Source organism: Pipistrellus hanaki (genome assembly GCF_964339955.1).
Source record: "Pipistrellus hanaki genome assembly, chromosome: 1".
In the NCBI taxonomy this organism is placed as follows: Eukaryota; Metazoa; Chordata; class Mammalia; order Chiroptera; family Vespertilionidae; genus Pipistrellus; species Pipistrellus hanaki.
The window spans coordinates 107,566,132-107,579,369 of NC_140503.1; the positions used below are offsets into that span (position 1 = coordinate 107,566,132).

A 13,238-nucleotide genomic window follows, 5' to 3' on the forward strand; every position below is an offset into this window, starting at 1 on the left:
CACACACACACACAATGTATTTTTTTTTTAAAACAACCACTAGCCCAACTTTTAACAGATTTTGCCAAGTTTTGTCTATTATATAAGGGAATCACAAGTATGTATATTTGGTTTCTCACATTATGTCAGTGATATTCATCCACATTGTTTACTCATGTTCATTGTAGATATATATTCCATTATTGATGGGACTGTGGGTAGTTCCCACTATTTGTCTATTACAAATAATGCTGTTAGGAATATACAAAATCTAGTCTATGTCTTTTGCTAGGAATAGAATTTCTTAGTCATAAGAGATATATTTAACAGCAATTTTCCATAATGATTGACTCAATAGACGCTTCCAGCAGACAAGTGTGCCAGTTGCTTTACATGTTTGGAGCATAATGATTTTGTTTTGTTCCAGTGCCTAGAACAGTGCCATCCTTAAACAGTAGGTACAAGTTTCCAATTCTGTTGAATGAATGTGAACATAGATGGCATTTAAAGCTATAGGCTTCAATGAGATTGTTTTGGAAGAAGTATGATTAGATAAGGCTGATGAATAAGCCTTGGGTGACTCCTTCATTTAGAGAACAGGCAAGTAGAGGAAGAAGAAAATGGGAGAGCGTGAAATTCTACAAACCAAGAGAAACGTGTTCCAAGGGGGCACAGACAACCGCTTTGAATGCTGTGAAGAGATGGTTAAGATACAGTGCGGAAAGTGTCAGGAGTTCTGTTTTTGGTCATTTCAAGCCTTAAGAATTTAAGCATTAAATCATTCAAGTGGAGACCTTAAATGGGCAACTGACTACAGGAATTTAGAGTTTAGAACCTGATATGTAAGTCTGGTATTTATGAATGCAAATTTGTGAGATAGTGTAAATGGAAGAGATGGGGACCCAGCCTTGACGCATGATGCATTTCCTCTTACAAGCTGAACAGAAGTAAACACCTGCAAAGCAGTGTTAAGTATCTGATAAGGTAGGAAAGAAGTCTGAAAGTATTTTGTCACTGAGATAATGACATCAATTGTGTGAAATGTTGGTGAGTTTTAACAAAACGAGAACAGGAAAATAATCTCTCGGATTTAACTACTAATAACTAGTCAATACTCTTCTATAACATTACTTTGAGTGGCTGCAAAGAATCCCATTGTATGGCTGTACCAAAATTTGCTCACCTAGTCCCACTATTGAATCCTTCGATTCCTCCCGTATCTTTAGAATAATAAGTAGAGTTCTCTAGAGCATGTTTTAAGACACATGTGTCAAACACAAGGCCCGCGGGCCAAATCCAGCCCGCCAGGCCTTGCAATGTGGCCCGCACCGCGCTGTCATCACTGCACTCCGCTGTCAGTTTATGACATTGTCAGTTTATGACTGTTCAGTAAACCATTCGGCCCGCGATTTAGGCTGGATTTTAGATTTTGGCCCCTTCTCTGATTGAGTTCGACACCCCTATTTTAAGAGTTGGAATTCTAGATCAAGAAATTATAAACCTTTTATTTTTATTTTAATATTTTATTAATTTCAGAGAGGAAGAGGAAGAGATAGAAACATGGATGAGATAGAATCATTGATTGGCTGCCTCCTGCACCCTGGGCATATGCCCTTGATGGGAATTGAACCTGGGACCCTTAATCCGCAGGTCGATGCTCTATCCACTGAGCCAAACCGGCTAGGGCTTAAAAGCTTTTTATACAGCTACCAAACCATGCTCTAGAAAGGTTTTACTAAGTTCTATCATGACCCAAAGGATACAGTAATTGGAAAAAAACAACAAAAAAAACTCTGCCATTTTGGCAGGTGTCATGTGGTATCTTAAGAAGTCTTACATGGCCGAAACCGGTTTGGCTCAGTGGTAGAGCGTCGGTCTGCAGACTGAAAGGTCCCAATTCGATTCCGGTCAGGGGCATGTACGTTGGTTGCGGGCACATCCCCGGTAGGGGGTGTGCAAGAGGCAGCTGGTCGATGTTTCTCTCTCATCGACGTTTATAGCTCTCTATCTCTCTCCCTTCCTCTCTGTAAAAATCAATAAAATATATTAAAAAAAAAAAAAGTCTTACATGTTTGTTGATCAGTATGGCAAAATATTCAGAAGATTGCTCTAGCCCGTTTGGCTCAGTGGATAGAGTGAGAAGGGCCTCCGGACTGAAGGGTGCAGGTTTAATTCCCTGCAAACTGCACATGCCTACGTTATAGGCCCCATCCCCTATAAGGGACATGGAGGAGGAAGCCAATCAATTATTCCTTCTCATCATTGATGTTTCTCTCTCTCCCTCTCCCTTCTTCTCTGAAATAAAAAATACATTACAAAAAATATTCAGAAGATTGAAATATTGGTTTAGTGAAATGAAAAACACACAGATACACAAAAGTATGAATCACAGCTTGTGAATGCACGAGTTACCCTGGTTGGGTAACTTCTCAGGTCCCATCTTCTTGTCTGTGAAATGGGGATCAGTTCTATTTTGAAGTGTTTTGAAGTATATGATATCTATATGCTGGAAATTATGACAATTATTATGATGGCTTTTCTAATGCAAAATAACTGCGCTGTGGCACAGGCATCTAAAAAACAGACTTTAGGGTAGTTGGTTGGTTAGTTTGAAGCAACTAAGACACTATTTCTGGCATTTCCACCATCCCACTCCAATCCCTAGCCTCCTCCCCCTCCTGCGCGGCGGTGGCGTCACCATGGCAATAAGCACGCGCCCAAGCACAATTCTCTGGCAGTTGCTGACCTCGGCGCTTACTGGCCTTGGTCCTGCGACTCCGAGGCGCTTCCCCCTCTCTCTCGGGTGCCTACGGGCCGGGGGCTGAGGAGCAGCATGGCCAAGGCGGCGGCCTCTTCGCCGCTAGAGGACCTGGATCTGAGCGGAGAGGAGGTCCAGCGGCTCACCACCGCCTTCCAGGACCCGGAGTTCCGGCGACTCTTTTCCGAGTACGCCGAGGAGCTCACGGACCCCGAGAACCGGCGGCGCTACGAAGCGGAGATCACGGCGCTGGAGCGTGAGCGCGGAGTGGAGGTGCGGTTCGTGCACCCGGAGCCCGGCCACGTGCTGCGCACCAGCCTGGACGGGGCGCGGCGCTGCTTCGTGAACGTGTGCGGCAACGCGCTGGTGGGCCCGCCCGCCGGCCGGCCCGGCCCCGGGGGCGCCGGCAGCCAGTGGTCCCTGCCGCACAGCCTGGCGCCCGGCCGCGAGTACGCCGGGGCCCGCGGCTCCCGCTACACCGTCTACGACGTGGTCTTCCACCCCGACGCGCTGGCGCGGGCCCGGCGCCACGAGCGCTTCCGCCAGATGCTGGACGCCACGGCGCTGGAGGCCGTGGAGAGGCAGTTCGGCGTGAAGCTGGACCACAGGAACGCCAAAACCCTCAAGATCAAGTACAAGGGGACTCCGGAGGCCGCGGTGCTGCGCACGCCCCTCCCCGGGGGCGCCCCGGCCCGGCCCGAGGGGGGGCTGGAGAGCTCTTTCCCCGACTTCCCCTACCCCTACCGCAGCCCGGCCGCCCCGCCCCCCGCGCGGCCCCCACCCTCCGCGCCGGAGGCGGCCCCGCAGCCCGCCCCCACGGAGCCCCGCCACAGCGTGGTGCAGCGCCACCGCGTGGACCTGCAGGACTACCGCTGCTCCCGGGACTCGGCGCCCAGCCCGGTGCCCCAAGAGCTGGTGGTCACCATCGAGCTGCCGCTCCTGCGCTCGGCCGAGCAGGCGGCGCTGGAGGTGACGGGGAAGCTGCTGTGTCTGGACTCGAGGAACCCCGACTACCGGCTGCGGCTCTCGCTCCCGTACCCGGTGGACGACAGCCGCGGCAGGGCGCAGTTCAACAGGGCGCGGCGGCAGCTGGTGGTCACGCTGCCCGTGGAGCGGCCCGTGGAGCGGCCCGTGGAGCGGCCCGTGGAGCGGCCCGTGGAGCGGCCCGTGGAGCGGCCCGTGGAGCGGCCCGTGGAGCGGCCCGTGGAGCGGCCCGTGGCGCCGGAACCCGCCGCAGCCGGCACTTCCGCCCGCAGCGGAGACGCGGGCCCGGCGGGGGGCCGTCCCGGAGGAGAGGACGCCGGGACCGCCACCCCGGAGGCCGCCGGGGAGGAACTTGTCTCCGAACCGGAAGGGGACTTCGGTGGGCGAGCGGTGGCTCCTTCCGGTGCCGAGAAGCCGCTTCCCGGAACTGGGAGCGCGGCCGGGGCCCTCGCCAGGGGCCCTTCCGCTGGAAGGCGTGTGAGCGGAGATCTGAGCGGAGGGGAGGACTCCGGCGGGGCGCCTTCTGCTCCAGCCATGGGTGGCCCCGGGACGGCCCGCGGGCGGCCTCGCTGTCCTCCGCTGCAGTGTCGTCAGGATGAAGAATCCCTGACGCTGCTCATTCAAGTGCCTCGGATCCAGCCGCAAAGCCTTCAAGGGGATGTGAGCTCCCTCCGCTACCAATTGTGCTTCTCCACCCAAGACTTAGTTTACTATTCCTTCTTTTTGCAGTTTGCTCCAGAAAATAAATTGAGTATCAAAGAACCGGTGGTTAGCATCTCTTCAAACAATGCAGTAATAGAATTGGCCAAATCTTCAGAATGCTGTGGACATTGGAGAGAGTGGTATTATGGTTTAAACAACGATTCTTTGGAGGTAACAGTTCTTTCTTGAGTCTTAGTATTTGAAATATTCCGTCCTACTTTCAAAATTACAGCCCCTTAGTTCATTAGAACTTCTCTCGAAATTACTTGAAGTTGATACACGTGATGAAAGATGTCAGTGCACGTTAAACGCATACTGGAAAACACACACACACACACACACACACACACACACACACACCCCTTCAAAATTGTCCTTACTGCATTTCCCCCCTGGAATCCATTGACTGAGGAGGACCTCTCAGATTGTATGCTTTCTTCTGGGCAGAAGGGCTATAACTTTAGTCATATTCTCAAAGGGTTGATGACCAATTAGAGTTTGAGAAGCACTCTGTTAGGGCCATATTTTAAGTTGGTAAGTAATATTGTCCAACCTTAGAAAATAAACAGCTTACTTCCAGAGAGCAAAAGTCATTTAGCGAGGTGTCAATCTAAATTCCCTGCCATTGCAACCACATAGTGCTGCTTGATTTTAGTGGCTGATTTTGGTAGGGTTGTCCTCAGGTGGTTTTTATGTTATATTGAAATTACATGTGTTTTTGCATCTGTTTTAATCATCTAGTATTTTGCACAGTGGTTGGCATTTAACAGTGTAATATAAACTACGGGCAAGTGCTGAAAAAAATTAAATTTGAAGTTCTAAAGAACTTGGCATACTCAAAAATGAACAATTAGTGGTTTTGATTGACAAAACCTGTCTGTATCAGTGTCAAGGTAAATTTTAAAGCTCTTTTAAAATATTCAAGGGTTTAATTCCCAGAAACAACACAAATTGCACAGATTATAAATTTAAATTATATTAAAAATTAAACCTGCCAGAAATTTCCACTTCTTCCCCATTGTTTTTCTAGAAACTTACTAAATTACATTTACATTTTATGAGGGATATCTTCTGTGAGAAGTGGTTAATTTGAAAGCCTCTAAAAGTGATAAAGTAACTGAACACCAGCCAGGGCTAGGTAAAATACTTTGTGATAATATAAAATAGGAAATTGACTATCTGTTTATGTCATTCAAAGGGAGAATTTAGGAAAGGGCAGTCGTTTTCCTGTAATTGTCTTAATAAATGTGAAAATAACAATATGGAAAGAAAGCTTTGCTGACAAGCAGTTGAGAAAATACTAAAGAATATATTTTAATCTGATTTTCTAGTATGATAACATTATTTTAACAAAGAAACCAAACAAAAATGAGATTATGGTGACTGTGTCGTATCTTTGAAGCCTAAAATAAATTTATAATTTCTTCATTAATAATCACATTTCCTAAGGCTGACAGAATCATAATGTTGTTGTTTTTTTATTTTACAGTTCACTGTCACTGGACCATGTTCTTACTAAATTTCTAAAACATCACAAAAGTAGCCCTGGCTGGTGTTCAGTTGGTTGGGAAAGGGTGGGGGCATGCAGGAGGCAGCCAATCCATGTTAAACTCTTCACTCTCACATAGATGCTTCCCTCTCACTCTCCCTTCCACTTCCTTGAAAATTAATAAATAAGGAAAAATCACAAGAGTAGTGAGTAGGTGGGTAGATAGATAATATATTACACATTATATGAAAATAATTATAATGTAAGGTTGATTTGTGGCTGTCCAGTTCACAATTGTTACTTTACACATAAACAAGTACAACATATATTTATATAAGCCTTAAATATTTACTGGGAATTTTTCTAAAGCTTTAGGACCACTGAATACAGTATCTTTTATAGTAAAATCAGCTATCAGAATGTGAAGATAATTTTCTGCAAATTGTATTTTAGTCATAACCATTTTCATTTTAAATACATATTATTTTTCCTTGGGTAAACTTAAAACTAAACTATTTGGTATATATCTTTACAATTAATGTGTCTTTTCCAGAGACAGGAAACTTAGAAATGCTTTTTATGGGGTATCTTTATAATACAGTGTTATTCTGGATCTTCAAATAATAGCAAGGCAAATTACTCTAAAAATTTTATTTTTGTTCCTAGGATTCTCTTGTTTGGTAGATGTTCCCAAGTTCAAACACTGTTTAATAGAAGGAAACCTGAAACTTGTCTCTTTCATATTTTCTTTCCTCATTTTGACTAATGAACTTATTAAATTTATGTATATGAAAGTACAGAGAAAAATACTTTTACTTTGGGCAACAATGAACATTTTATGAATATAGTTATACTTTTAATGCCCTAACAATATTCCTGTATTCGCTTGACATAAATATAAAGAAATGGCTTTGTGTTTGGGATTTTTGTGAATGTGCTTTTTGCATTTCCTAATAGTTCGGAAAACTATCTCATTCTTATAAGTAGCTATATGCTGGAGTCACACTGGATTATCTCATTGCTTAAAAGTAAAATATGCTTCTTTTACATAAAATATTACACTTAGCTCTTACCTGAACAAGAACTAAAAGACAAACTGTTCACACAAAATTTTAATAGAGCCTGTCATGTATTTCTTGGCTGACTCATTAAGAAGTGTTGTAAGCCCTAGCCAGTTTGGCACAGTGGACACCGTTGGCCTTAAGACTAAAGGGTTCCAGGTTCAATTCTGATCAAGGGCACATAGCTTGGTTGCAGGCTCCTTCTTGGCCCAGGCCCTGGTCCAGGCTGTGCAGGAAGCATCCAATCAATGACTTTCTCTCACATCAATATTTCTTTCTCTTTCCCTCTCTCTTCAAAAATATCATCAAGAAAAAAAGGAGGTTATATATTTCTCATAAAATATTAAGAGAAAAAATTTAAAAATGTAATTTTTAATTTAGATTATCTAAGATAAAACATACCTAGATCAATAGAGACTAAGAGTAACTGAACTTTTTCTTTTAGGTATGTACTCTTGCTATTTTTAAAAATATATTTTTACTGATTTCAGAGAGACAAAGAGAGGGAGAGGTAAATACATCAATGATGACAGAGAACCACTGATCAGCTGCTTCCTGCACAACCCCCACTGGAGATTGAGGCATGTACCCTGAACAGGAATTAAACCATGACCTCCTGGTTCATAGATGGACGCTCAACCACTGAGCCATGCTGGCTGGGCACTCTTGCTGTGTACAGACTGTTCTTTTGCCAAAAAAGCATAGGAATAACAGATATTTTAAAAGTATAATCCTGAACTATGAGAACTTTTATGAGTTGTTTTTATGTAACACGGTGAATTATGACCTATAAAACAGATATGTTTTTTTATTTTAGGAAAGGTTATTTGTCAATGAAGAAAATGTCAATGAATTTCTTGAAGAGGTCCTGAGCACTCCATTTCAACAGACAATACCCCTAACTTCACCGTTAATTGAAGTTCTTCAGGTTACTGATAGTAAGATTCAAATTCACACAGAGGTAAGGATTTTAATGGCCTTATAGAATAGTGACTTAGGACAAGGTCAAAGCCTAATGAATAACCTAATTTTTGATGTTGAAACTTTCAGCTAAGTGTACATAATGGCTGGGTAGAGGAATAGAGTTTTTTACATGCATTTCACTATGTGCTAAACACTCTGCAATTCATTTTCATATATATTATCTAATTTAATCCGAAAATAAATGTCAAATCAGGAATAGAGAAAAACGTGACATTTGGGAAGTTAATCCAGGGACTATGGTAACCATGTCATACAGTTTGTTCTTTCTTTCTAGTTGAATCTTAAAAGTTTGGTTATTTTTAGTCTTCAGTATTGAATACAGAAATAACTAGCACAATTGGCATTTATGAATTGTGGGGGAAAGTGGCTCTGAATCACAGAAATTCAAGAAAATTCAAGAATGCTCTAGTAAGAAAGACTGCTGAAGGGTTTGTAAGCCATTTTTTTATCCTGAGGGAGGTGAGTCATTGAAATGATTACCAGAGAATTAAGACCAGGTTTGCATTGTCACTAAATGACTGGAAGCGTGTGGAAGATATGTAGGATAACTGAGAGGGAAGAAGCCTGTCTGCAGGTCTACAAGGGTTCCTCCCTCACAACTTAAAAAATTTTCCCAATGGTACTACAATTTAATTTTCTATTTATTTCAAAGAATAACTTGTTGTTTCTCTTGACATAGTTGCAAGAATGTAGTAACTCTGAACAGCTTCATGAAAAGGAAGAAAAAGTCAACGAAGGAAGTCATCCAACTAAAAAAAACATAGAACATCCTACCACCTCAACAACTGCTTCTGACTCATCTGTAGTACGAGAAATAGACAGTTGTGGTTCAGTTGAATACTTGCAACAAGAGTCTCTTGATGTGTCCCAAATGTTATTTGGAAAGTCTCAGCAACCCAAGTTAAAAATAGAACCTGAATTTGTAAAAGAAAAAGGTGCTGTTTACTCAAGTGAGGAGAAAGATAATTTAAAAGAATCGGTAATGACTGAAGAGGAAGAATTAACAGTTCAGAATATACCTGGTTTTGACAACATACAAGAAACCAATATGGAGGATGGTAGTGTGCAGATTATTAAAGATCATGTGACTCATTGTGCATTCAGTTTTCAGAATTCTTTGCTATATGACTTGGATTAATTCTTCAGAATTTAAAAGAGCAGAAAATTTTTGGACTTAAATTCTATTTCTGTAAACTACTACCTTAAAACCAAAGATATTCAAGAAAGTATATTTTGGATTTAAAATAGGTATTCTGTTTACTCTTTAAAAACTGAAGATATTTATTCAAGAAATTAAAATGTGCAATTTTTATTCTAATGGGGAGACTGGAGATATTTTTTTGCATGTAGAGTTTATACAGTTTCAGAGAGATGAGATAAGTTTTGTGATTCCTCTGAGAGAAGTATATTCTTTCCAAGAGTTAAACACTTAAGTTTTAATATAACCTGTATATATTTACTTAGGTGTTTGTTTTCAGCTTTTTTTGTTTACTGTTACACTTAATAAAGTTTCAAGATACTAAGTTGTGTCTGTCACAAAAAGCAACTCTCAAGAATGTAACTAGAAGTATGAGTTGCATTTGTAAGGGGGACAGAATCTCAAAACTGTTTAGAAATATCACTAAGATGTATTTATGCTTGAAATAGACATTCTTAGATGAAAGAACTTTATTAACCAGTATTAATAATTCAAATAATGATATAGATACACTGAAATTTATTATTTTTGCTTCAATTCTGTATTTTACTATTTTCATCTGTCACCAAAAAATATATATATTTAATACAGGTTAATTAGTAATGACTTTAAGGCGGCAGCAGGTAATGTATCTGTGGCTAAGTTATTAATTTTGTGGAATAGTATTTGTATTTGAGATCAGAGGAAAATCCTAATAGATTTTTTTTCTCAAAATCATTTTTAGGACAGGATGAAAGAAAATATAGGAAGGAAAATATCTGTTGACCTAATCTCTGACCCCAAAGGCCATAACCTGAGGGATTTGTTCCAAAATCAGCTACCAATTCAAACTTCTGGTTTTACCTTAGTTCTGGTATTTTTAGTCCTTTGAACTGGGGAGGTCAGATCAGAACACCAAAAGCTGTTTTTTCTTTACATTTATAATCTTGGTAAAGTCTAAAACAATGGGCTGAGAACAATATAAATGTGGCTAGCTCACAAAACAAGAGAACTATTTGCCCCAACTTAGATGACCAGATGCATTTTCCAACTACAAATGAATCTTAATTTGAGGCAGTAATTTTGCAAATGTCCACTTAACACAATTTTCGTAGATTGAAATAATTGTAATAACTACACAGAAATTAGTCTATTAATTTTTGATTGAATTGAATCATATACTGTTAAGGAAAACTTTTACATTAAACGTGGTAAACATGGAGTAAATTTTAAGCCTGTTTCCTATTATTTACTGTATCCTTTTAAAAAATATGACTTCAGTTAAAATAAAGATGGCACTAGAACATGTTTCACTTTGGCATGACTAAACTTTGTATCATTTCTGGCTGTATTTCACAGCAGCTTTTTATTGTTCATTATCTATGTCTGACTAGTTTCTTCCAAAGGGAATACATTGTCAAGAGCTGGGTTTTCTTTATTATTTCAAATTCAACTTACAAACAGTAAACATGAAGATGTAATGCTAACTTTAAAACTTCTAGAATGTCTACTGAATTTTGGTGTAAAGAGTAATCAAAATTTATTCTGCAAAGTGATTAGGAACCTTTTTATGCAAAAATGAGTATTTTATTTTGGCAGACTAAAAGAAAAAAAACCCAAAACCACTGTTTTTCTACATTGAGGTGAAAACAGTGTTAAAATTTATCAATCAAATACATTCCAAAAGAAAATGTGCTCTATGAAGGTTCCAAAGCACAGGCAAATCTTAACACAATTATACAGGAATCTGTAATACTGAAATTGACTCTGTTTTGACAGGGTGTTTAACAAACATAATTTCTGAATTATAAAACCAGCCAAGCAATCTCTTCCTAGTAACTGTGTGGAGAGTGAAACTGGGCTTGTTCCATTAATACTTATTTCATTGTAATACTTCCTACTGCTATGTCATTAAGTAAATTTTGCTGTACTTAAGTTTTGAAAGTGGAAAAGTGTACAAAGTTCCAGGTAAAAAGATTAATAGATGCAATTTAAATAAAATTTCCCCTCTTCTCTCAGTAATGATCACCTTTCCCAGATTCAGATTGAGCTTTAAAACCCAACTCCCAAAATGAAAACTTGTATTTTAAATCTTAATCAGACTTAAAAGGAAAAGATTACTATAATTGGATACCTTTTACAATAATTTTTTTTTCGTATTAAAGCAGAAATCAATCCCTAAACTCCTTTATTCAATTGTCTTTCCTGTTGGGACAAATATCAAAAATAGAAGACTGTCACCTTTTGTAATTGTGATTTTTTCATTGCAGTCTTCTATAACTTTTACAGAGTTCGTGGTCTCTAATATCTCCCCACCCTCCATTTTTCCTAGGTGGAGAAATGGGTGCCATAAACTTTTCACTGATAGTTAGAGTTTCTGGGAACATGTACTGTTTGTTACTATTTAAGAGTGACTCAATTTGGGCACTCTGGGTGGATGGTCTACAGGTTTTCTTGTGGTGCATACCACAGTCTCCAGCATGAAAAATCCTAGGTACCTGAGGAACCAGCACTTTCCAGAATTTTGGAAGACAAGATACAGTCAAATACTGAAGAGTCCAGTCCCAGTTATAATCATCATAGGTACAGAAAGTGTCTGTGCAATCGATCAGCTTATGATAAGCATCCCGGGTCAAGGCAAGACCCATATTGTGCTCTGTGGATTTCCAAGTTTTCACATCTACCTTGTCAGCAATGCCAGAGAAACTTCGACTGGCAGTATAGGTTCCCAGAGAGAGAACATCACACTCAGGACACTCTTGCTGCTGTAATTTCCTCATTTTTTTGAAAACATGGTAAAAGTCTGGAGCTAAGTAGTGATCCTCCTCTAGGAAAAGTATGAGGCCAGCATAGTCTCGAAGAACTTTGACCCTTTCCCATACAAAATGCAGCTTCCACCACCAGTGGTGTTTGGTTTGGGAGAACTTGGCCTCTCTATAATGGCCAAAGGAATCAGGATACTCAGCATTAATGCATCCCATCTTCAAAGCCGAATCCTTCTCCAGATCTCTGGGGCAATCTCTGGGGTCACTGCCCGGAAACTCATTGGGGTACAACTGAATGCTGAAAGGAAAGAATACCTGCAGAACTGGGCAGAAATCCACCCCAGCGATCAGCTGATTGATCTCTGTTGACCAGAAGTCATGGCTAAAGATGACGAGGACGTTGTCAATGCCCTGGGCTTTTCGAAGTGAGTCCACCAACAGTTTGAGGTAATCTGGCCGGTTATGCACCTGGACCACCAGCACCAGCTCTCGGGGGGGCCAGGAGCCGGCCTTCTCTACATTCCTCAGCGTCTGGTCGAAGTTAAGCTGGTACACCAGGGACCGGTACCGCAGCGTCAGGTTGTCCGCCTCGGGCAGCGGGGCCGCCGCGACCAGCGGGGCCGCCGACTCGTTGGAGACCCGGCGGAGGTCCACGGAGCCGGCGGGATGGTCCCCGCCCCGGCCTCCCGCACCCCGCGCGGGCTCGGCGTCCAGCAGCGGCGGGGCGAGGGCCTCGCTCTTCCTTTGTCGCCCATTGCTGCTCCAGAGGACGAAGCCGCAGGCGGCCACCACGAGCGTCAGGATGAGCACCTTCCGCTTGTAGATGCGGAACCTCATGGTCTCCGGGGCCGGGAGCGCGGGCGGGCGGGAGCGAAGGAGCTAGCGGCTTCTGCACGGAAGGGGCGGGCGGGCGGCGGCCGTCGCGTTGGCCTGTAGCAGTCGAACTGGCCCCCGCGGCGGCCCAGGCTAACTCATCCCCGGCCCCGGGGGTCCCGGGACCCGCAGGCTCTCAGCCTCCCCGCGCCGCCGGGCTCCACTCATCCTCGTCGGGCAGCGGCAGCGACAGAGACCCCGCCGCTAGGGACCGGGGCTCGGGGTCGCCTCTGTCCTCTCCATTCAACACGGGTCCCAGCAGGAGCCCGCGCGGCCCGCAGCACCAGCTTCTTTACCTGCGCCTCCAGCGGCCCGGCGTCCTCGGCGCTCTCATCCTCCCGCGGCCACGGACGGCCGAGCCCGAGCAACGGAAGCCGCACCGCCCCGGCGGCGCCCGCTCTGACAACTGCGACTGGCCCGCGAGCGCAGGGGGCCTCGGGCCCACACGCTCCGCCCCGCCCCGGGG

The 13,238-nt window shown here is 43.1% G+C and overlaps 2 protein-coding genes across 2 annotated transcripts; one reads left to right on the top strand and one right to left on the bottom strand.

Moving 5' to 3' along the window:
- The first annotated feature begins 1,536 nt into the window (after positions 1-1,536).
- DNAAF2 (dynein axonemal assembly factor 2) lies at positions 1,537-10,450 on the top strand. The gene is made up of 3 exons (XM_084885051.1): positions 1,537-4,594; positions 7,791-7,934; positions 8,637-10,450. Exons 1-3 carry the CDS (start codon positions 2,813-2,815, stop codon positions 9,093-9,095), a joined length of 2,385 nt encoding a protein of 794 aa, XP_084741177.1. The 5' UTR covers positions 1,537-2,812; the 3' UTR covers positions 9,096-10,450.
- A 249-nt stretch (positions 10,451-10,699) lies between these two features.
- Positions 10,700-13,235, bottom strand: MGAT2 (alpha-1,6-mannosyl-glycoprotein 2-beta-N-acetylglucosaminyltransferase). The gene has a single exon (XM_084885293.1). The coding sequence runs from the start codon at positions 12,734-12,736 to the stop codon at positions 11,396-11,398; it is 1,341 nt and encodes a 446-aa protein (XP_084741419.1). The 5' UTR covers positions 12,737-13,235; the 3' UTR covers positions 10,700-11,395.
- Between the last annotated feature and the right edge of the window lie 3 nt (positions 13,236-13,238).